The 23,321-nt window shown below is 46.2% G+C and overlaps 1 protein-coding gene across 1 annotated transcript; it reads left to right on the top strand.

Moving 5' to 3' along the window:
* Nucleotides 1-82: 82 nt before the first annotated feature.
* UBR7 (ubiquitin protein ligase E3 component n-recognin 7) lies at nucleotides 83-18,681 on the top strand. The gene is made up of 11 exons (XM_082733339.1): nucleotides 83-277; nucleotides 2,054-2,187; nucleotides 2,598-2,658; nucleotides 3,933-4,028; nucleotides 7,104-7,157; nucleotides 7,376-7,481; nucleotides 9,155-9,363; nucleotides 9,522-9,671; nucleotides 10,196-10,358; nucleotides 12,160-12,221; nucleotides 16,508-18,681. Exons 1-11 carry the CDS (start codon nucleotides 128-130, stop codon nucleotides 16,598-16,600), a joined length of 1,278 nt encoding a protein of 425 aa, XP_082589465.1. The 5' UTR covers nucleotides 83-127; the 3' UTR covers nucleotides 16,601-18,681.
* The last annotated feature ends 4,640 nt before the right edge of the window (nucleotides 18,682-23,321 follow it).

Raw genomic sequence — 23,321 nt, 5'->3', positions numbered from 1 at the left:
TCCTTCCTTCTCTTCCCTTCTTTGGGATTGGCTCTTAGCATTGGGCTCCGCCTCCTCCGGCCACGCCTCCCGCAGCCGCTTTTCCCGCCTCCGCCGGGCCGAGCGGCGGTCCCGCTGACAGTTGAGGATGGCCGGGGCGGAGGGGTCCGCTGGGCGGCAGTCGGAGCTGGAGCCCGTGGTATCGTTGGTCGACGTTCTAGAGGAGGACGAGGAGCTGGAGAACGAGGCGTGCGCCGTACTGGGCGGCAGCGACTCCGAGAAGTGCTCCTACTCGCAGGTGGGCGCGCGGCCCGGGCCTCGCCTCCCCCGGGCTCCCGCCGAACCTCCTGTTCCCGACCCGCCTTGCCCTATTCCCGCCGTTCGTCGTAGGCTTCCCCGTCCCAGGCCCAGCTGCCCTTAAACCTCAGCCTCGTGGGTCCTCCTTCTTAGCCTGTAGCCAGCAGGGCCCCCCTCCTCCCTCGGTCTTCCTTCGTCCGGTCCCTCTGGACTCTGCAGGCTCCGGCCGTGGGGCCCCTGCTCTTTCCTTCCTCTCCCGTCTCTCCTCCGTGCCTCGGCTGCTTTTCAGAAACCGTCTCCGTGACCTCTCAGATCCCGACATCTTTGTCCTTACTTTTCGCGTCCTAAGAGTGTTTCTTAGGAAGCGAATGGGGAGAGTCAAAGCAGAGTTAAAGGAGAGAGCTCTGGATTTGAAAAAGCTCCCCTGGGCTGGGTTCCTTGACAGCTAATCCTCTACAATTTAGCTTGACAAGCGCGAGCTCGTAGTAGTTTTTTTGGCCAGACGAAGCAAGTACAGTGTCTATTTGCATCCCGCCCCCCGCCCCCCACGGAAGCCGACCGGAACCGCGACAGCAGGTGGCACTGGCGAAAGAGGGGAGGAAAGGAGAGGATTTGCTTGAAGGGTAAATTTGGCATTTGGAAGACGTTATGAATCAGGATTTGAGGGGGTGCGTTGTGACTCGTCCTGTGTTTCTAGGTACAAAAATGGAGCAAGGTGGGTAGAAGGAATCTAGTCGGGATGAGAATTGGTAGGAAGAAGGAGGTTACCCAGACTCTGGGGGATGCGTGGAAATTGGGGGACGAGGCAGAGACTTGGGGCCGTTATGTGGTGCGGACTGAGCTCATAATACCACTTGTCATCGTTGACCGGTTGAGTTTACCCTGCTCAGTGGTTAGATTGTTGAATTAACCTGGTATCTACAGATAGTCCCAGATGTTGGCTGCTATTTTAAAACCTTTGGTCACCACTAAAACAACTTTTTCTCTTAAAAAAAAAAAAAATGTGTGTAAGCCTTTCTAGAAATGTAGTTAGCTTTATAAAACAGACTTCCTAAAAATTTTCTTTTTACTATAGTAAAGTATGCGGAAAATCACACGAGTCGTGTCTATGGGTTGGGGGAAAAGGTGAACATATGTATGTACCTACTAACCCCTGCCCCCAGATCAAGAAATAGAACATTAAGGGCATCCTAGAAGCTTCTGTCTCCCTCCTTTCTAGAGAGTAACCACTGTCAAGATTTCGAGGAGTATTGCCTGTTTTTCCTCCCAGCTTTTAATTTTGAAAAAATTTAAGTCTGTAGGTATGTTGAAAGAATAATATTATGAACTCCTGTGTATCTCTTACATGTATTCATTTTTTGTCACGTATGTTTTGTCTCTCTTTTCTATATAATACACTTTTCCCCCGAATTATTTGAGAATAAGTTGCAGACACAATGACACTCTAAATATTTCTGCATGCACCTCCTAAAGTCAAAGGGTTCTTTTAATGCATTGATTTTCTCTTAGGATCACAAGCATTTTCCAAAATTATAAGTGTGATACTGCTTACATAAACCTGTGCATATTCTCCTATATTTTCATGTGTTAAAATGTTGTGCAGACAAGCTTTTTCTTATTTTCATCTGGCTGGGAATTTAAAACTATCATTTTAAGAAAAATTTGTATGAAAATGAACACCAATATAGGACATATATAATGATTTGAAACATGCAACGGTGTTTTGGTACTTTCTTGTGTAATTATTATCTCTTTCCATTTTGGGGCTGTCTTTTAGGGCTCAGTAAAGAGACAAGCACTATATGCCTGTAGTACGTGCACCCCAGAGGGAGAAGAACCAGCAGGAATTTGCCTGGCTTGCAGTTACGAATGTCATGGAAGTCATAAACTATTTGAGCTATACACAAAAAGGTAAAGACAGTTAGACATTGGTGCTGAATGCTTTTTAAGTGTTTGAATTCTTTCCCACCTATACTGTTTTTCTTGTTTTTCCATTTAAAGTAGTTGTGCACTGGTCAAATTTAATGTAATTGTTTAATTGGAGAGAACAGTTTTTCCAGAGGGCCTTTTAAAGTATAATTACTGTATAAACTCAAACTGTCCTCCTCCTTCTGCCATTGTTTTACTTGTCTGTTTGTGTATGTGTGATATAAATATTTGTCTCTGTGCACGTTTATTTTATTGTTATATGCTTGGAGAAATTTTAAATTGGATACATGAACAACAACCAAGATCACTTTTTGGGCTGTGGTATTAATTTAAAGAGTAACTCCTTAGATTTAAAAGAAAAATTAAAAGCTGTTTTTCCTCATTTTTTCCAGAAACTTTCGTTGTGATTGTGGGAACAGCAAGTTTAAAAATTTGGAATGCAAATTATTTCCTGTAAGTAAGCACTGTAACTAAAAATGCACTGAAAATAGCTGAGACTGATATTTGCGAAAGTGGATTAAAACTATGCATTTTCCAAAAAGGAAGTTCTTTTTTTTTTTTTTTAAGATTTTATTTATTTATTTGACAGACGGAGATCACAAGTAGGCAGAGAGGCAGGCAGAGAGAGAGAGAGGAGGAAGAAGGCTCCCTGCCAAGCAGAGAGCCTGATGTGGGACTCGATGCCAGGACCCCGGGATCATGACCTGAGCTGAAGGCAGAGGCTTTAACCCACTGAGTCACGCAGGCACCCCCCAAAAGGAAGTTCTTATGCTTATTCTTTGCAAATAGGCAAATCAGTATTAGACTGTATTCCATTTTTTATGGTGTTGGAAAACTAACCTGTTTAGAGCCTATACTACAGACTGTAATTAATATGAAATATTTTGGTGGGAATGTTCTTTAAAGTAACTCAGGTTTGATTATGTTGGTTGTGCTCATGGTTTAAGGCTTTTAAAACAAAGGGTATGACTTTAAAAACAAAAAACTTGCTCGTATTGAATGTGAGCTAGATGCACACAGGAGTTTTTCACTGCTTTTTTGCTAATTATACGGTAACGTTTACTGAAGTAACAAAACCTAAGTAGAAAGGAAGGGATTTTACACTGTCTAGTCATAATTACTATTCCGTTATAATTACTATTTCCCTCCTTTCGAGGTTATTTTTAGACAATTTCCTTGCCTGCTTTTTTACCTTCCAGTAACCTGGGAGCTTTGGCAATCACAGCTGGGCATTAAGAAATACTTCGAAATTCTAGGCCAGTGTTCATTTACATGGGTCGATCATTAATATTTATAATTAACTTTGACCAGCATTTATAATTAAATTTGACATATTTGGTTTCCTCCAATTACTGCAAAGAGAGTACAAAAAATTAATTTTATTTATACTCTGTGTCTTGGAAAAAGTACCCTTTTAATAGGAGTGAATTCTTTTTCTTGGTACTTTGAAAGTTAAAGACCAACTTTTGGGGAGGAAGTTATTTAATGTAGAAGTTGATTGAATGCATGGACTTCATGCAATAGGAAATTTATGATATTTATGATATTATATTCATGTTATTTATCATGCCTTACTATATTACACTGATGATATATAATAAATATAATGTATTATATGTCGTATATATGATCATTTGTATGGCATTTATGATAATTTATACTTTCATGATACCTGAAATTATAGTCGAAATTAGACCATATTTTATATTGAAATTAATCTCTTTCAGGACAAAGCAAAGATAAATCCTGGCAATAAATACAATGACAACTTTTTTGGATTGTACTGCATTTGTAAGAGACCTTATCCTGATCCTGATGATGAGGTAAGAGAATTAGAGGTTACTTGGAGGTTAATTCCTCTAGCCTTCACTCCTCGGCCTGTTGTCCAGTGTGGATCTCCGGAGCTGTTAAGAGGGGATTTGGGGATTATGAGAGGATTCTAGGTTTATCCTTTCCTAGGAGTCTGGGCTGGAGCTGTAACTGGTACCGATCAGATCTTGACTATTCTCACTCTACACCATGAGAGTGAAATATTGGACAGGACTTTCTCAAGGCCAGCGCTTTCTTCCTTCCTCTCTCTCGTTGCTTGCCTGCTCTGCTCCCCCAAACATTGTCCAAAAAATGATCTTCAACTTCTTGCCTCCCTGAAAGAAAAGAAATGGGGTATACAGACTGAATCCTCTTAAAGATTTCAATATATACAAAATTTTAATATTTTTTTAATTAATTTTATTTTTAAAAGATTTTATTTATTCATTTGACAGAGAGATCACAAGTAGGCAGAGCAGCAGACAGAGAGAGAGGGGGAGGCAGGCTCCCTGCCGAGCAGAGACCCCAATGCGGGGCTCGATCCCAGGACCCTGAGATCAAGACCTGAGCTGAAGGCAGAGGCTTAACCCATTGAGTCACCCAGGCGCCCCAAAACGTTTAAAATTTATTTAAAAATATTCACAGAATTTAGAGAATTTTTCTTCTTCCTCACTCCATCTTCTTACTTCCTAGATATAACCTTTTTGGGGGATATGTTTTTAGACCTCTTTCTCTGCCCATGTAAGTGGGTGTGTGTTTCAATGTGTAGTTTCCTTTTAACAAAAGTGAAAATTCAGTACATTCACTTGTGTAGCTTTTCTCACTTATCAGTATATCACAGACCTCTTTCCACATGACACCGCACAAATCCACCTTGCTCCCAGGTCACTTCATAACATGACTTGCTGTAAGTTAGTGACCTGGGTGTCCTGTCGCAGACTGCTGCTGTGTGATTTCTGGGCATTGTAAAGAAAGCTGCGGTGAACATCCTTATACAGTAATATGATTGAGTATATTCCTGCGAGCATTAATCAATACCTAGAGGGAGAACCAGTGAGAGATATAGGATACTTATATTTCCTGCAAAAAGAGTTCAGTCGCAAATAGTAGATGGTAGTGTGTTTTTCCCTATACTCTTGTTAGGCCTACGTATTCGCAGTCTTTTTACATTTTGCCATGTTGATAGGTGAAGAGCAATCTCTCTCTCTCTTTTTTTTTTTTAAGATTTTATTTATTTATTTGACAGAGAGAGAGAGAGCAGACAGAGAGAAAGGAGGAAGCAGGCTCTCTGCTGAGCAGAAAGCCCGATGCGGGGCTCGATTCCAGGACGCTGAGATCATGATCTGAGCCGAAGGCAGAGGCTTAACCCACTGAGCCACCCAAGCACCCCATTATCTTTTAAAGATTTCCTTTCCCTGATCATGAGTGAGATTATGCATCCTACATGAGCTTATTAAATATTTGTAATAACCTATCTGAATTGTCTGTTCATAGTCTTTGCCCATATTTTGACTGGCTTTTGTTTGTGTATTTACTGATTTGAAGAACTGCTTTTATGTTTAGAGAAATTAGCCTTTTGCCCTCTTGCTTTCTAGTTGTCTTGGAACTGTAATTATTGAACCAAATTATGTAGGGGAACAAGTTGAAGATATCTTTGAGTTAACAAAGATAAAACCTTAAAACTGGGGCGCCTGGGTGGCTCAGTTGTTGGGTGGCTGCCTTCGGCTCAGGTCATGGTCTCAGGGTTCTGGGATCGAGTCCCACATTGGGCTCCCTGCTCAGTGGGAAGCCTGCTTCTCCCTCTCCCACTCCTCCTGCTTGTTCCCACTCTTGCTATGTCTCTCTCTGTCAAATAAATAAATCTTAAAAAAAAAAAATCCTTAGGGGCGCCTGGGTGGCTCAGTGGGTTAAAGCCTCTGCCTTTGGCTCAGGTCATGGTCCCAGGGTCCTGGGATCAAGCCCCGCATCGGGCTCTCTGCTTGGCGGGGAGCTGCTTCCACCTCTCTCTCTGCCTGCCTCTCTGCCTACTTGTGCTCTCTGTCTGTCAAATAAATAAATAAAATATTTAAAAAAAAATCCTTAAAACTGGATATTTTAAGTTATGAGGTAAAGTGTTATGACACTGTTAAAAGACAGAAATAAGATGCTGAATAAATTGAACAAGGCATATATATATATATATATATATATATATATATATATACACACACACACACACACACACACACACACACATATAGTGTGTATATGTGTGTATAGGTCTATGTATGGGCATGTATAAAGGTACATACACTTTTTCCCCTTTAAGAAGTTATAGTAGGGAAAAGACAGAACAACATTGGGGTATTAATCAGTAGACGTGAAAGCCTGGGAATGAAAAGAAAACCACTCCAAAAAGAGTCTGTGCCCTTTGGTATATTGTTTTCCTAGGGCCAGAATTTAATTGCTTAATTATTTAACTAATTCAAGTTAGGGAAATTGTTGCTATCCATATTATCAAAAGACTGTTTATGATATTTACTTTCCAGTTTAAGTAAAATGATGGGGTTGAAGAATGTGGGGTTGCCACATTCTGCATTGGTCAAGTCGTCTTACCTCCCTGGGCATTGGTTTATGGATAAAATGAAAAGATGCCAAGTAACCAAAGTGAATTTTTTTTTTTTAATTTTATTTATTTATTTGGCAGACAGAGATCATAAGTAGGCAGAGAGGCAGGCAGAGAGAGGAAGGAAAGCAGGCTCCCTGTGGAGTGGAGAGCCCAATATTGGGCTCGATCCTAGGACCCAGGGATCATGGCCTGAGTCGAAGGCAGAGGCTTAACCCACTGAGCCACCCAGGCGCCCCCCCCCAAGTGAATTTTTGATGGTTGCTTCCAAAGTGCTCACCTCAGTGTGCTCCTTCTGCAAAGCAGTTCCTGGAGAGTGAGCTTCTCTGGCCCCATGACCCGCTCCTTCTCCCTGTCCCCTTGAGAGCAGTCTCACAGAATCGCCAGAGAATCATTTAGTATCTGCTTCTACTGTTTGCCAGATTGACTTCTGTGTCCCAGAATTCACTGTACTCATTAACATGCGAACTGCTTTCCACGTTAGATTCCGGATGAGATGATCCAGTGTGTGGTCTGCGAAGACTGGTTCCACGGGAGGGTAAGGAAAGCTTTGATCTTTTAAAGCCCTCGTCTTCACAAAAAGAGAAAAGAGCCTTTCGTTTTGAATGGTGTTATCTTTTACCTTATGATTACTCTTCTAAAAATAAACTATGAAGATAGGATCGGTGCTGTATTGTGGTATTTGTTCATTACATAACGAGGATTTGGGGCAGCTTGGAGACCACAAGCAAAATCCTCGGTTTCCCGTATTCACAGCATCTCGGTGCCGTCCCCCCCGAGAGCGGAGACTTCCAGGAGATGGTGTGCCAGGCTTGTATGAAGCGCTGCTCCTTCCTGTGGGCTTACGCTGCGCAGCTGGCGGGTACGTGTCTCTGTGGTATCGGGGTGCCCCAAACCCGGGCTCGTGGCATTTCTGTGTTCAATCCAGAATTTTTAGCAACTATTTTGTTTTTTTTTTCTAAATTTAAATTCAATTCATTAACTTACAGTGTATTATTAGTTTCAGAGGTAGAGGTCAGGGATTCATCAGCCTTATATAACACCCAGTGCTCATTCCATTCTGTGCCCTCTTTCATGCCCGGCACCCAGTTCCCCATCCCCCACCCCCTCCCCTCCAGCAACCCTCAGGCTGTTTCCTATGGTCAAGGGTCTTTTAGCAACTGTTTTTAAGTTGGAGGAGACCAGAATCCGGAAAAATGGAAGAGGAAGTTTTTGAATGGGACTTTGAAAAATAAATAGAACCAAAATAAATTGTTCTTAAATGGAAGACATGCTATTGGTTGGGAGGTGTGGGGTGTAATTCGCTACCCAGTGCTTATATTATATTGTATTATGTATATACTATAGAAATTGGCCTGAAACAGCTAATCAACAATGAATGGTCTTGAGGCATTAGGTATTTTATTTTACTGATAATGCAAATGTATTAATTAATTTATTTTTAGAGTGGCAGTTACTCATAGTGTTTTCTGCTCTGACCTCATAATGTCTTATCCTTCTCACCTTTAGGGAACATTTTACCATATGAACCACAAACAGCATAGCCATACCTAAAATCTAACCCTACTCTTTTGATTTGTCTCAAAGTTCTTTTTTTTTTTTTTAAGATTTTATTTATTCATTTATCAGAGAAAGAGAGAGAGAGAGTAAAAGCAGGGGGCAGTGGCAGGCAGAGGGAGAAGCAGGCTCCCTGCTGAGCAAGGAGCCTGATGTAGGGCTCCATTCCAGGACCCTGGGATCACGACCTGAGCCGGAGGCAGAGGCTTTAACCCACTGAGCCACCCAGGCACTCCAGTGACTGATGTTTTAATTTTTAATTTTTGTTTATTTTTAAAGGTTTATTTATTTATTTGCGAGAGAGAAACCAAGATTTCAACAGACATAGCAAGAGAGCATGAGTGGGAGGAGAGGGAGAAGCAGGCTTCCTGCCGAGCAGGGAGCCCAGTGCGGGGCTCAGTCCAGGACCTTCCGATCATGACCTGAGCCGAAGGCAGACACCTAACCAGTAAACCACCCAGGTGTCCCAAAGATGTATTTATTTAACTAATCTCTGCACTCAGTGTGGGGCTTGAACTCATGACCATAAGATCGATTGCATGTTCTTCCCCCTGAGCCAGTTAGGTGCCCTGTGATTGACTTTTTTTTTTTTTTTAAGATTTTATTTGTCAGAGAAAGAGAGAGAGCACAAGCAGGGAGAGTGGCAGGAAGAGGGAGAAGCAGGCTTCCCGCTGAGTAAGAAGCTCCCCGATGTGGGACTCAGTCCCAGGACCCTGGGATCATGACCTGAGCCAAAGTCAGACTGAGCCATCCAGCGTCCTGTGACTGACATTTTTAAATGAACCATTCAATTACTTGAACTCTGGATTAGGTAGACATAACCTAAAAAAGAGTTGATGATTCCTTTCTGTTTATTCCAGAGAATAAAGTTGACTCTCTTTTTCCAGATTCTGAAATTTTTTATGATCAGACTAAGTGATTTCACTGTTTAATAATAATATGGATATGTGTGTGTGTTTCTTTGCACTGAACCCGCAGTCACCAAAGTGTCCACAGAGGATGACGGGTTGGTGCTGAATGTTGATGGAACAGGTGATCAGGAAGTCATCAAACCCGAAAATGGAGATCATCAAGATAGTAGCCTCAGAGAGGATGTTCCAGAACATGGAAAGGATGCAGTCCAGGAAGTCAAAGCAGAGCAGACTAATGAACCATGTGCCAGCTCTAGTTCTGAATCTGATCTTCAGGTAACATAGGAAGTCTGAGACATAAAAGAAATAAAGCGGAAGCATTAATTCTGGAAGCTCCGTAGGATTTCATGCCTAAAGAAATTCCTCTCTATAGCCTAAGCTCTGGAAACTGTGATAGTGTAAAAAACACATTTCAGAATTTCATTTCATTTCAGACAGGGTTTAAGAATCAGCATCTCAACTCAGAATCACAGTCTGGCTGCAGACTTCAAGAGCTTAATGCTAAGCGCTTTGTAAAGAAGGACACTGCCACCTATTGGCCCGTCAACTGGCGCAGCAAGTTATGTACCTGCAAAGACTGCATGGTGAGTTCGGGGTCACCGTTATGTTACCGTGTTTGTTATGGACCGATGCCACAAATAGGGCCATCTGGAAAATATATTTATGAAACTGTTGCTAGGACTGTAGAGAACTCTGAAATATTTTATATTAAACAAATGTATGTAATGCTACTTGTTGTCTGACTGCTTGTGGGAGAAATTAGGAATTATGTAGGACTTTTTATTCACTTATCTTCATTTCAGTAGAAAATAGAAGTTCTTCTCTTTTTTATATCGTAGAATTTGCTTGGAAATAAAAATATCCACGAAAGTTACGTTAAGTCCGTCATTTTTAAATAAAGACCCCACAACACCTACTGGGAAGTTGGGAGATTCCTGAGAGAGATTTGGGCAGGAAGAATAAATCACTGAAGCATTTCTGTACTAAAGACTCGTGTTTTCTGGCAGTTAACCTGAAAACATTAAATACATTTGTAGTGATTCTCCTGAAGTTGACTTTCTGAGAATAACATACAGTTCTAATGGGAAACTGGTTTTATTTTTTGAAGAAAATGTATGGCGAGCTAGATGTCCTGTTCCTGACAGATGAATATGACACAGTTCTGGCTTATGAAAACAAGGGCAAGGTCGACCAGGCAGCTGACAGGAGGGACCCTTTAATGGACACCCTTAACAGCATGGACAGAGTCCAGCAAGTGGAACTCATTTGTGGTAAATGCTGTTTGAACAAAAATTCACAAAGCTCATTAAGGTTTCCTTAACTCTTAAAATATGTTTAGTGAGCACTTAATTGTTGTTTTCACCTAATACAAACAAGGTTTGAAATTGGAATTATAAAGTAGCCTTCAATGACACTTGCCTGATTGTAGCGTTGCTGGGTATGCAGCGGTTGTTACCACTGTCAGAATTACGTGCTAGAAGCGATAGGTGCTTGAGAACCCTTAACGTGTGCTTTTTTGATTCATGGTAGATGTATGAGTAAGGAATAATAGAAAATCAGTATCTTTCTCCATCCACTGGAGCGGTTTGCATTGAACATTACCCGTCCTCCAGGAAGCCACCAGAGGGGGAAATATCCCAGCCCTTGCTGGCAGACCTTTACAGATGGTCCCCCAGTGTGCCCAGCTGATCTTGTTGGTCATTTCCATCCTGGTGTCTGCTCGGGTACCACCCCTTCAGAGGCAGTCATCATTTCTGTCTTTCGTTTTTAACTGTTTGATGAATTTCCTTTGCCTCTGGTAGACTAAAAGCTTTTCAAGGATGGAGGCTGCATCTGAAAGATTTCTGTGGCCCTCAGGGGGGCCTCATACATAACAGAAACTATTAGTAAGTGAATAAGTCTTAAAACGTAAAGTTTGACAAGCCCAAGATTATTTCAACTACTAGGATTCCAGAGAGATAGGAAGCCATTTATTTATTTGTTTATTTATATTTTTTAAAAGATTTTATTTATTTATTTGACATTACAAGTAGACAGAGGGGCAGGCAGAGAGAGAGAAAGGGAAGCAGGCTCCCTGCTGAGCAGAGAGCCCAGTGTGGGGCTCGATCCCAGGATCCTGGGATCATGACCTGAGCCAAAGGCAGAGGCTTAACCCCCTGAGCCATCCAGGTACCCCATAGGAAGCCCTTTAAAAAATTCTTAGCTGACAGAATTTTAACAACTCAGTTGTTAAGTGTCTGCCTTTTAGCTCAGGTCATGATCTCAGGGTCCTGGGATCAAGCCCCACATCGGACTCCCTGCTTGGCGGAAAGCCTGCTTCTCCCTCTTCCACTCCTGCTGGTTGTGTCCTCTCTCTCTCTCTCTCTGTGTCTCTCTCTGTAAGGAAATAAAATCTTTAAAAAAAAAAAATCTTAGCTGGGGCACCTGGGCGGCTCAGTGGGTTAAGAGTCTCCCCTTGGCTCAGGTCATGATCCTGGAGTTCCAGAATCGAGCCCTGCATCCCGCTCCCTGCTCAGCGGGGGAGTCTGCTTCTCCCTCTGCCCCTCACCCTGCTTGTATTCTCTTTCTCTCTCAAAATAAATAAGTAATCTTTTAAAAATTTAAAAAATAACTTAATCTTTTTGGTCCTGAGGCTTTTGTTTTTGTTTTTGTTTTGTTTTTGTTGTTGTTGTTGGTTGGTTTAAAAAGAAGTAGGGTCCTTGATATCAAAATGAAAAAACTCAGGAGAAATTTATTTCTTATTTATTTATATACTTATTTATTTAGAGAGAGAACATGAGCAAGAGGGGCAGAGGGAGAGAGAATCTCAAGCGGACTCTGAGCTGAGCGCAGAGCCCGATGTGGGGCTCGATCGCATGACCCAGAGATCACGACTTGAGCCGAAACCAAGAGTCAGAAGCTCAACCAACTGTGCACCCAGGCGGCCCATAGGAGCAAGTTTCAATGCACGTTTCACTTAGAGAAAAATTTAAACTATTAACATTCTCAAATTTTAGTGAGAAAGAAGTACTTTGTTTCTAAAAGCACATGATGTGTCTCATGTTTACTACCTCTTTTGTTGTTTTGATTTAGAATACAATGACTTGAAGACCGAACTCAAAGACTATCTCAAGAGATTTGCTGATGAAGGCACGGTATGTGAGTTAAAGAACTTTAATCATAGCCCTGTATGTTCTGAATAAACTGTTTATTTTCTTGGAGGAAGAAATGACCATGTATGTCAAACTGGAAACTTGGGAGGTGAATGCAGGCAGAGCTAAGGGAAATCAGTGAGAGGTGGGGAAAGCAGGGCTTGGCCATGGTGGGAGTCCTTCCCAGCCCTGGGCTGTTGGGAATGAGGAGCGGAGCGGCCATACAGGGTCTGGAGAGAGTTCGTGTGGCCAGAGAAGGCCAGGACATGAGCCATCCTGATTCTGCCCATCCTGACCTTCAAGCAGAGATCCTTGGAGGAGGAAGGAAACATGACCAGGCAAGGAAAAATTAATGCCAGACCCCTCTTCTTGGATTTTTTGATTTTATAGTTTAGAATAAAAGACCTTCACAATTGGGGCTAAAACATTTTTCTTGCTCATGAGAGAGTCTGTATGCTTTTAAGGGTGACACTGATTCTAAAATGTGGGATCCTCAAAACAGTCTTGCAGGTGAATGTACAAGGACTTCCTAGCTTTTTACTATTCATACATTTGTGACAGAATGTTCTTCTGAAATACTTTTCTGGCCTCCACAGGCAGATAGAAACAAAATTTAACTTTTCTTTTGTCCTTTCGGACGGTTTGCTCTGCTGTGCGCAGACACAGAAATCAAGTCAGGTGTGTCTGTCGGCTGCCGGGGAAGTGTGCTGACACTTGGTCCCTTGGAAGGAGTCTTTGCTGGCCTCCTTGAAGCCACTTTCTCATCGCTCATAAATGTGGCAAGAGCTTGGAGCTGCCTGCAGATCTGGACAGGGTCCCAGCGCTGCCTTTCTCCATAATGAGTTGTAAAGTCAGAAATTAAGAGTTTTCTATTTAGTAGGCGTCTTATTTTTTAGAGAATGTTCCTCATTCTCAGCTTCCCGCTTCTTGGCAGAACTTGAACTGCAGTCATTCCTCTTCCTCTAGTTCTCTCGCTAGACCTAAGAATGTTCACGGGACACCCGGGTGCCTCGGTCAGTTAAGCATCTGACTTGATCTTGGTGCAGGTCTTAATGTCGGCGTCATGAGTTCAGCCCCCACTTTGGGCTCCATGTTGGGCTCCATGCTGGGCGAGAAGCCTGCTTAAAAAAATAAAAACAAAAACTAAGAATGTTCACAGGTGTAACTTTCAACCTTGGCACTGTTTTTTTACTGAAGTGTAGTTAGCAATTTTATATTGGTTTCAGGTGTCTTAACCTCTGCAGTATTCGTGGGCATTTCAGGTCTTTTGTATGTGTCAGAGCATGTGTGTTTTTTTGTTTTTTGTTTTTAAAGATTTATTTATTTATTTATTGACAGAGATCACAAGTAGGCAGAGAGGCAGGCAGAGAGAGAGGAGGAAGCAGGCTCCCCATGGAGCAGTGAGCCTGATGTGAGCCTCGATCCCAGGACCCTGGGATCATGTCCTGAGCCGCAGGCAGAGGCTTTAACCCACTGAGCCACCCAGGTGCCCCAGCATGTGTGTTCTTGACTCTTTTCTTGTACCTTCTGCTTTATGCAGTTTGTGGTCACAAGGCCCTTTATTGATTTTACTACACACGCTTGAAATCACATAAAAGAAAGGACAAGCAATTTTATTCAAGGTTTTCTTCTGTGTCTTCAGTATATGGATCTTTGTCATCACTAGAGCTGCTTTTTATGAGTCTAAGATAATTTCTTTTGTATCTGATGTGATGATTTAAGAGGACAATATATTTTTTAATTGTTTGTTCCATGACATGGGTAACTAGACCTTTACAAAAACAAATAAGAATCTTAAGCTGCAGTAAGGTTCCTCTGCTTTGGCTGTATTTGTCCTGATAAGTTGTAGATGTTCTCAGATGAGGGACTGCCTTTTATTTTATGTTTGTGTTTGACTATAAAACAAAGAATCCTTAGAAACTATATAATGTCTGAGACAAATCGGTGAAATGATTTATGATTGATCCCCAGTATTTATTCTTCAACATTTCTTTTTTTTTTTTTTTAAGATTTTATTTATTTATTTGAGAGAGAGACCGTGAAAGAGAACATGAGCGAGGAGAAGGTCAGAGGGAGAAGCAGACTCCCCGTGGAGCTGGGAGCGTGATGCGGGACTTGATCCCGGGACTCCGGGATCATGACCTGAGCCGAAGGCAGTTGTCCAACCAACTGAGCCACCCAGGCGTCCCTATTCTTCAACATTTCTACTCTGCATGTTGGCTGTGACCATTTGAGGGTCTAGAAGCTTAAAATTGCGCACTCTAATTTTCATGCTTTTAAGTCACCTCTCCCAACCTTATTGAAGGAAAATTGCTTTTCTTTTATTGCCTTTCGGTATTTAGTGTTGGTGATCCGGTGTAGGGACAGTTCCTTCAAACTGGAATTTCCAAGTGTCCTGTATGTTAGCATTTTATAATTGTGAAGTTCCAAGCCATTTAGCACATAGAGTAGAGCTTTGAACTTCAGCATCTCGAGTGGGTCGGCCACCTGGAGCCTACATCTGTTAGGGGCTCTGATTCTTTGCTGGGTGACCAGCTGTCTCAGCCTTGGTGCTTGTGAAGCTGGCATATCAGTTACTGGTCTGTGTTGTTCTTCCACTTAGAGGATTAATAAATATCTTATCTTACCCCAAGGAAGGCATCAAGTTGGCATGGCTGTCTGTGGATGTTTGCAGCGCCTACCTTGGGGAGTAAGGGGGAGAGTCTCACTTCATATGCAAATATTTGTCCATTTTTTTACCTTTTCCCCTCTCTGCCGCATGCTCACCTGCATCCCCCGGCTTGCTTTTTCTCTTTCTCTCCCTCTTCCTGCCTCACCTTCATTCTTTCATAGTAGTAAGAATATGTTACCTGGGGTGCCTGGGTGACTCAGTGGGTGAAGCCTCTGCTTTCCCTCAGGTCATGATCCCAGAATCCTGGGATTGAGTCCTGCATCAGACTCTGCTCAGCACCACCCCCACTCTGCCTCTGCCTGTCACTCTGCCTACTTGTGATCTCTCTCTGTCAAGTAATAAATAAAATCTAAAAAAAAAAAAAAAAAAAACTAAACTAAACTAAATTCCCAAACCTATCTGTTTTAATGGACTTCGGGTGGCAGTTAGGTCAGAGCAGCTGGAGGTCAGATCAGCTGGCTAGACATTCTTGGGGTGAATAAGGATTCCTTCAAGGTTGTCCCACTTTCCTTTTCATCCATATTGTTCCTTTGCCTTATTTTCTTATTTCTAATATTTTATTTTGCTAATATCATAAACACCTTTGTATGATGCTCTAATAATCCTTTTTCCAGTGAAATGGAAGATGAATTTCTCACTGCGTGAAATGGATAGCCTATTTCCTAAGATAGTGCTTCTTTATTTTTGGTCAATTACTCTTTTGATGTAGCAAACATTTCTGACTTTGGACTCATGGAGAGGGCAGAGTTTTTTCCAGTAAAGAAGAAAATACAAATCTCAAAGCAAAACAGACTTTGTTTTCTTTGGGTACTCACACGGAGCTCCAAGGACATTCCCAAGAAACTGGTGTGGTCATGAGAGAAGGCGGTGGTCTTGGGAGACCTCCGGGGTGCTCAGTTGTGTGCTGACTCTGCCAGTTTCTTTTCAACTAATGGTTTTTTTTTAAGATTTTATTTATTAGAGAGAGAGGGAACACGAGCAGGGGGAGGGACAGAGGGAGAGGCCAAAGCAGGCCCCCCTCTGAGCAGGGAACCCAGTGCGGGGGCTCGATCCTAGGACTCTGGGATCATGACCTGAGCCAAAGGCAGATGCTTAACAACTGAGCCACCCAGGCACCGGCAGCTACAGTTTATTAAGAACCTGGGACACCTGGGTAGCTCAGTGGGTTAAAGCCTCTGCTTTCGGCTCAGGTTGTGATCTCAGGGTCTTGGGATCGAGCCCACGTTGGGCTCTCTGCTGAGCAGGGAGCCTGCTTCCCCTTCTTTCTCTGACTGCTTCTCTGCCTACTAAGTAAAATCTTTTAAAAAAAAAAAGAACTTAATCTGTGCCGGGCTGTGTTTCACAGGCATTGAACCTGATCTGCTCCTCGAGTGGCGCTGTGAGATAGGTGCAGCTTTTCTCTCATTCCGTGTGATGAACCCCGGGTAGGGACTTGTCCTGCTCTTCTTCTTAGCTGTGTGACCTTGACCAGGCCCATGCCTCTGAGATGGGGCCCGTGGAATCAATTCCACATTAAAAGCATTCTTAGCAGCAGGATCTTTCGCCTGTGAATATCGTGATTGGTTACTGCCCTTACAGAATGCACAGCCCCTTCCTAAGCTGTGTTTTTCCTCAACAGGTGGTCAAGAGGGAAGACATCCAGCAGTTCTTCGAAGAATTCCAGTCCAAGAAGAGGAGACGAGTGGACGGCATGCAGTATTACTGTAGCTAGAGCGGAGGCCGCCGCGGAGGCCGCTTAATGGTGCCCGGAATAAAAGAGGCGTATCTCACACCTGGTCCTGTCCCGGCCTCGCGCTCTCTTCCCTCCCTAACCACAGTAGCCACAGCGTGGGTGCCGATCGCCCGGCCGGCCCCCTCCGCCCCTGCCCAGCGCAGCTCGGCGCGCAAACCGCTGGACCACCGCGTAACCCCCAGGTTATTTGCTTCTGAGTTTTAAGAAGTTTGATTTGGTTTTGAGAAAGTAAACTGGTTTCTTTGCTAATGATATTTTCTTTAACTCCTGAACGTATCTCCCCTGCTGCAAAGCTGTTGTCTCCAGGGACCTGCTTTGCAGGGCACAGCAGGAGCCTTCTTCCTGTCTGCCAGAACCCCGCTAGGTCCCTCACCCCTCTGATTGTGGTGCCTTGGGTCAGCGCTTCCTCAGGCCTGGTCTCCTTTCCCACATCCGTGCTTTCTCCGGTGTGCTCACCGCAAAGAGGCATCTTGAAACTTGCTCACCCAGGCCCAACCTTCAGTGGGGCTGAGGGCCGATGGTTTTCTGGGCTGGATGTTGTCGCAGGCAGGGAGGTTGGCTGAGGTCAGGATCGAGGAAGCCAACCTTTGTTACGATTTTTACTAATAAATTTCAAGTGAAAAAATTTCATTCACAGTTCTCTTGGCACTAGAATATTAGCATTTCCGTACTGTAGTGCTCACAGGACTTCCTGGAGAAAACTCGCCAGTGTACTAGTCCCTTTTCTGCTGCCTAGAAAACAGACCGGGTACTACCCTGTGAAATCTTGGTGGTTTACAGAGTCCTCTGGATTTCTTTATATTATCAGGGATATTCATAAGCGTATAGTAAAAACGGACCTATTTTGATATTGTTCTGTTATGGAAATGTTCTTAGAACCCCAGTAAATTATTATTTTTCCCCTAAAATCTGTGTTGAAGAAAAAAGATACTGGTTTAGCTTCCTTGTAGCGAGCAGGGCAGTGAGTGTCCTGTTTCGGAAGAGGCAGACGGTGTGTGAGAGATTCCCAACTAGGCCCTAGGCTGCACGAATGATGAGCTTTATGTAAATAAAAGTTAACGTCCATAGCTGGTTCTCTAATGACCATGAGATCTTCTTTTGAAGAACCTTCTGGACGGTTGTATAAACCCCATATTTGAGGGGAAGTCCTTTTGGTTGGTATGAAAGCGCTTTATGGCCCTGAGTTCATGTGGAAAACACCTTTGATAAACTCCCTCGGGAGTGACGTGGTCTCTGCTGACAAGAGATGACACACTCTAAGGTATGTGACTTTAAGCCTCAGAGGCTTCGGGGCCACAAGGGAGCATTGATTTCCTTCTGTGTGTCCAGCCATGGCCAATACCAGGCCCTGGATGAGATGAACTCGGCCTAGAGAACATCGGGGCCTCAAAGCAACGGTCCAACCCCTGGTTTTCTGCATCAAAACTCCTAATTCCAGATCCCCATGAGGAGTGGTGTGTGGAGCTCAGGGAGCCTGTGGCCACAGGACATGCTTGTGTGCCCTGCGCTGGTCTTGTAGAGAGGCTAGGTTGCCAGGTTTGGGGCATCGGAGATGGCGGACAGCTGGGGACCCTCATCCGAGTCTGAGGACTTGCACCTGTTCCATGCAGGCTCGCGCCTGGACGCTGCAATGGCCCGCAGGGTCTCCGCCTCCCGGCGTCAGCTTGTTGGCCACGAGGTTCCTGGCCACCCAGGACCGCCACGGAGGCCACATGTTCCCAGCCGGCACAAAGTACACTCCTCCCGGGGCTGAAGGGCTCCTCCAGAAAGGTACTGACCCTTCTTTTACATTAACCAGAAAACCTCTTTTTTTAAACCTATGTTCACAACTAGTTTTCATACTGACCGCGACGGACTGTCTCTTCTTGTGGAGACGGATTTTGGCCAACGTGTGGCAGTTGACATAAATGCATGTTTTATGCAAGACAAGAATATGGTATTAGTTGCTTTTAAGGAACTCTGGCATCGTATGTGCGTTTTTTGTAGAATTGTTACTGGACTTACAATGACATACTTCAATCAGGTTTCTGTAAAATTTAAATAAAACTGGTTCAACAAAATAATGGCGTTATAGGTGGTTCTTAGTCCTATTTAAATGTGCACAGCACTGCCCTCCCCTGCGGTTATAAGGGATATGAACGGAGTGTGAATCTAGCAGCCCTTCCTGCCCTGCCTGGTGTCCTGCTCAAGTGGAGGGACTGGGAAATTTCTTTCCTGCTGTTCTAGGAGATGTGGCCTGAGCTGAGGTCTGCCAGCAGGGGCCCCCGCTGGCTTTAGAACCCCTCCTATGAGGGGTGTCCCTGATTCCTGTTGGGGCCTCAATGAGTGGGGGGGGACGAAGGAAAGGGCTTGGGTTGTGACCGCAGGCAGTGTGTTCAGGGACTGCTCCGTGTGGAAGGAGAGAGGCCAGGAGCCTATAGTCATATGTTGACGTCTGCCCATGCTGTAGCTCTCATTTCAAGGTAAACATGAAAACAAACCCAAAAGCCAATGCAGAAGCCCATCTTTGGCCTCATGCCAGCTCTTGCCACCGTGGGAATTACCCAGACTTGTCATCAGCCTGGTGAGCTGAGCTCAGGTGAATGAAATGCTGTCCATGGCCCCGAAGCTGCTCATGGGTCTGCAAACTCAGGGTTACATAATCCGGAGTGCCCAGAAAGCGGCAGCTCCCCCAGCTCCTGGACGAAAGGACCCTACTGGGGCAGGAGGAAATTGACAGCAATCCAAGGACAGAAGGACCTTGGCAGTGACCTATTTCTGCACCCCAGTGAAGAAGAGTGTGGTCCCGGGAACATGGGAAGTACGAGGAGCCAACCCAGTTCCCAGAGGCCAGTGAGGGCGTCTCCCATTCAGGTCGCCTTGAAGTGGCTGCTGGAGGCAAGGCTTGGCCTGAGGAGGCACGTAGCACTTGGCACTGGGTCAAAGCCAGATGTACCCTTCTTGCCCCGCCGAACCACTGGGCGTCAGATCGTGTGTGTCCCCTGCTTATAATCACAGGATCCCTCGGTCGGAAGGGACCTGAGAAATCACCCAGCCTCCCCTTCTGTCAGGACAGGAGCTCCTCCCCCACGGCTGGTTCTCGCAGGCGCCCCGTGCCGATCTTGACCACTGGGTTCCCCCGTCTCTGTGCTGCTGGGGGCAGTGCCCCAACTTTCAGTTCGCTCTCTGCCCTGCCCCTTCACAGCCACGTGATTTGAGGGGCGCTAACCCCACCGCTCCCAGCTGCTGGCCTTATCTTGTGAATCCTGGAAGGGTCAGTCTTTGGAGGGGTCAACACCATGGAAGGCAAAGAGAAGAGAAAGATTCAGTCATCCAGACATGGAGCCACGGGATTAAGCCTTGCCCGAAGCTTGCACAACTAATAGACTTTTCTGCAGCAGAGAACACTTAGGTGGTTCCCTTGGAGGGACAGAATGCTCCCTGCCCCACATGGCACTGAACCCCCTTCTCCCAGTCCTTGATATATTTTCCCGAACAAAGAGGCTAGCTGTTGCTTCTCGACTTTTCCATTGGTCTCCCATCCCCATCTTCGGTCTTCTCCCAGGGATTCCTCCAGCTGGAATGAGAGAGAGGTTCGTGGTGCTCTCGGGCACCTGGCCGAACAGCCCTGCCCTGATGCCCCCAGCTGAAGACTCCCACCTGGGCTTCTCCTCAGCCATCTTTCCTCCTGTGTGGGGCTTGTGGCTCACGAGACTCTGTTTCCCCCACTCGCATCTCAGCCTCCTGGCTTCCCTCTCTTGCCTCTGCCTCAGGCCTGAAGGCTCCTCAATGCAGCTCACCTGCAGCCAGATTGACAAGTTGTGTCCCTGTGTTTGGGTTCTCTGGAGAAACAGAACCAATGGCACATAGACACACATCCTGTATGGAGATACACACGTGCATACATATGACTTCTGTTACCCCGTGTACCATAGGCATTGTCCCCCACAGGAACAGAGGCTGAGCAGTCCTGCGATCTGCTGTCGGCTGCAGCCCCCGGAAAGCTGATGATGCAGTTCCAGTCCACGCCCGAACACCCGAGAAGGAGGGGAGCCCGTGACGTAACCAGCCACCAAGACCCCGATGGACTCGCCCAGTTCAGGAGAAGATCCGTGCTCCAGCTCGGACGGCTGGGCAGAGAGTCCGTCTTCCCTTCCTCTGCCTTTTTGTTCTCTTCAGAAGCTCAGCAGGTGGGACGGTGCCTGGACTCCACCCCCCCCCCCCCGTTTCTCCAGAGAACCCTAACACAGGGACACAACTTTTCAATCTGCGGAGGGCCACCTGCCAGACTGGTCCCTCCAATTCTCGTGCTAACCGCCTCAGGAAGCGGCCTCACACCCGGAGAGCACGGAGGCCAGGCGCCTGGACGCCCCATGGCCAAGTTGACACAAAATTAACCATCCTAACAACCAACCCTCTAGCTGCTCTCACTCTACCCCACGTCCTTTTGTGGAGCAAGGGAGGCCTCTGGGGTCTGCAGGGTCCTGGGAGCTCGTACCCTGGGATGAGCAGTGGCCTGAGCTCTGCCTTCTGTCCCGTTCTCTCTGGCCCTGCTGGGGGCCCCTGGTGGGGGTGGGCAAGTCATGTCCAGTGTGTGGGGAAGGGTTCTCTCGGCTCCCCCAGGAAAGCACTCCCCCCCAAGTCCACCATCTTGTCTCCAGCTCTGGGCCTGGAGCTATTAGTAAAATGGCAGCAACTGGGAACATAGGGAGCTACTTTGGAATGACAGATGCGCCTTCTCCACTGGTTTATTTACAAAAACTGTGGAGTCACAAGTCACTCATTTCATCCTCTAGGTTGGGGGGGCCCCTTTCCTTGGCGACCTCTCAGTGGCAGAAAGGGAGACCCGAGATGCTATTCACAATTTCATGTTGTCCTGGCCTTAGCTGGGGACAGCAGTCATCTAGTTGGGAATTTATTTGTTTCGGATCTACCTCCTCACTAAACCATAAATCCTGTGAGTCAGGAACTGTCTTCCCAGCTCATTAATAAAATGCTGGAGCCTGACCCAACGCCTGGCCCGGGGCAGGAGCTCCATCGTGCCACAGGCAGACGGGGTGTGCTCGCTAGCGTCCAGCAGCACTGAGCACGGCCGTGAGCTGGAAGCTTCTGTGAACGTGATCGCACTTCACTCTCACGGTGACTCTGAGAATATGAGTGTGTCCCCCACTGTTCTGAGATGTAGGAACTGAGGCTCTGAGGTGCAGATGGTCCTTGGCTGGCCCAGGTGACTCGGGATCAAAGGCAGCCTCATGGTTGGTGAGGAAACAAGGTAGAGGAGCAGAGACAAGCTCAAGGTCACTCAGCGGGAGCGAGAGAGGACCCTGGGCCCCTTTCTATGGATTTGATTCAGTGGTTTTTGTGTGTGTGTGTGTGGTTTTTTTTTTAAGATTCTATTTACTTATTTCAGAGAGAGAGCACAAGTAGGGGGACAGGGAGAGGTACAAGCAGATTCTCTGCTGAGCAGGGATCCCAGTGTGGGGCTCGATCCCCGGCCCCTGGGATCATGACCTAAGCTGAAGGCAGACGCTTCACTGACTGAGCCACGCAGGTGCCCCTGGTGAGTTTTATTAATAGCGGAAGCTGAGTCCATGACATTATCAGGGTGAAAGCACTTTGAACATGAAAATGGGGCAGGCGCCTGGGTGGCCCAGTCAGTTGGATGTTCGACTCCTGATTTCAGCTCGGGTCATGATCTCGGGGTGGTGAGGTCGAGCCCCACGTTGGGCTCCGCGCAGAGTCTGCTTGAGATTCCCTCCCTCTGCCCCCCGCCCCTCTCCCCCCACCCCTGGTTCGTTCTCTCACTCTCTCTCTAAAAAAGGAAGGAAGGAAAGAAGGAAGGGTAAATGTCCTCACCCCCCGGCCCCCAAGTGCTTCACCACTTTGTCCCCAGCTCTGGACCCGGCATGCGGGGGAGCCCAGTGAGTGTTTCTAAGTGAGCACCACACAGAGCAACGCGGCACCTACCCGGCCCTCCCTTCTCCGGGGGCGGCACTTTGTGTTACCTCGAGCCCTTGGAACTTTGCAGCCCACAGCTGCACAGAATCTAGGGGACCGTGTTTCCACAGCGGGGCACTCTGCCCCCTGAGTGTGTCCGCACTGATGAGCGGTCCTGGGGCTCCTGGTGGGGGAGGGGAAGGGACCCCTGGGAGGCAGCGCGGAAGTGCATGTCGACACCGCCAGCCTAGTCCTCCGGGGGGCCCAGAGGTGGCTGCAGCTTGTGGGGTGTAGGATTGGGGACACGGGATCAGTCTAAGCCCAGGGTGTCCGCCCTCAGAGACTCAGGAGTCCTGGTGGGAGATTGTGGGCATCAGGCCTCCATGTCACCCTGTGGCCAGGGCTTTGGAGCGGGCCAGAGTGTGGGAGGGACCAAGAGTTCTGAGGGGTCACAGGGTAGGTTTGGGGGGAACAGGGAGGAGCTGTGTTGGGTGGGCGTCAGAGAGGAGGTAGGCCCGAGGTCCAGGGGTCAAGGTGGGGGCGGGGGGTCACCCTGGGAGTCATCAGCCTGCTTAGCCACGGAAGCCATGGTTGTGAGTGAGCTCTTGCCCTGGAGGGATGTGAAGAGAGAGGAGACAGGATGCCAGGGAACGCCAAGGTTGAAAGGAAGAGCCAAGAACGGGGAAGCCAAGAGGCCGCCAGGGCGGTGGGAGGGGGTCCTGGAGCCATGGCGCAGAAGCTAGGCGTGTCGTGGGGTCAAAGTGGCCAAGCCACATAGGATGAA

Source organism: Mustela nivalis (genome assembly GCF_964662115.1).
Source record: "Mustela nivalis genome assembly, chromosome: 6".
Taxonomy (NCBI): Eukaryota; Metazoa; Chordata; class Mammalia; order Carnivora; family Mustelidae; genus Mustela; species Mustela nivalis.
The sequence above is the reverse complement of the archived record's forward strand: the minus strand, read 5'-3'. Positions and strand labels throughout refer to the sequence as shown.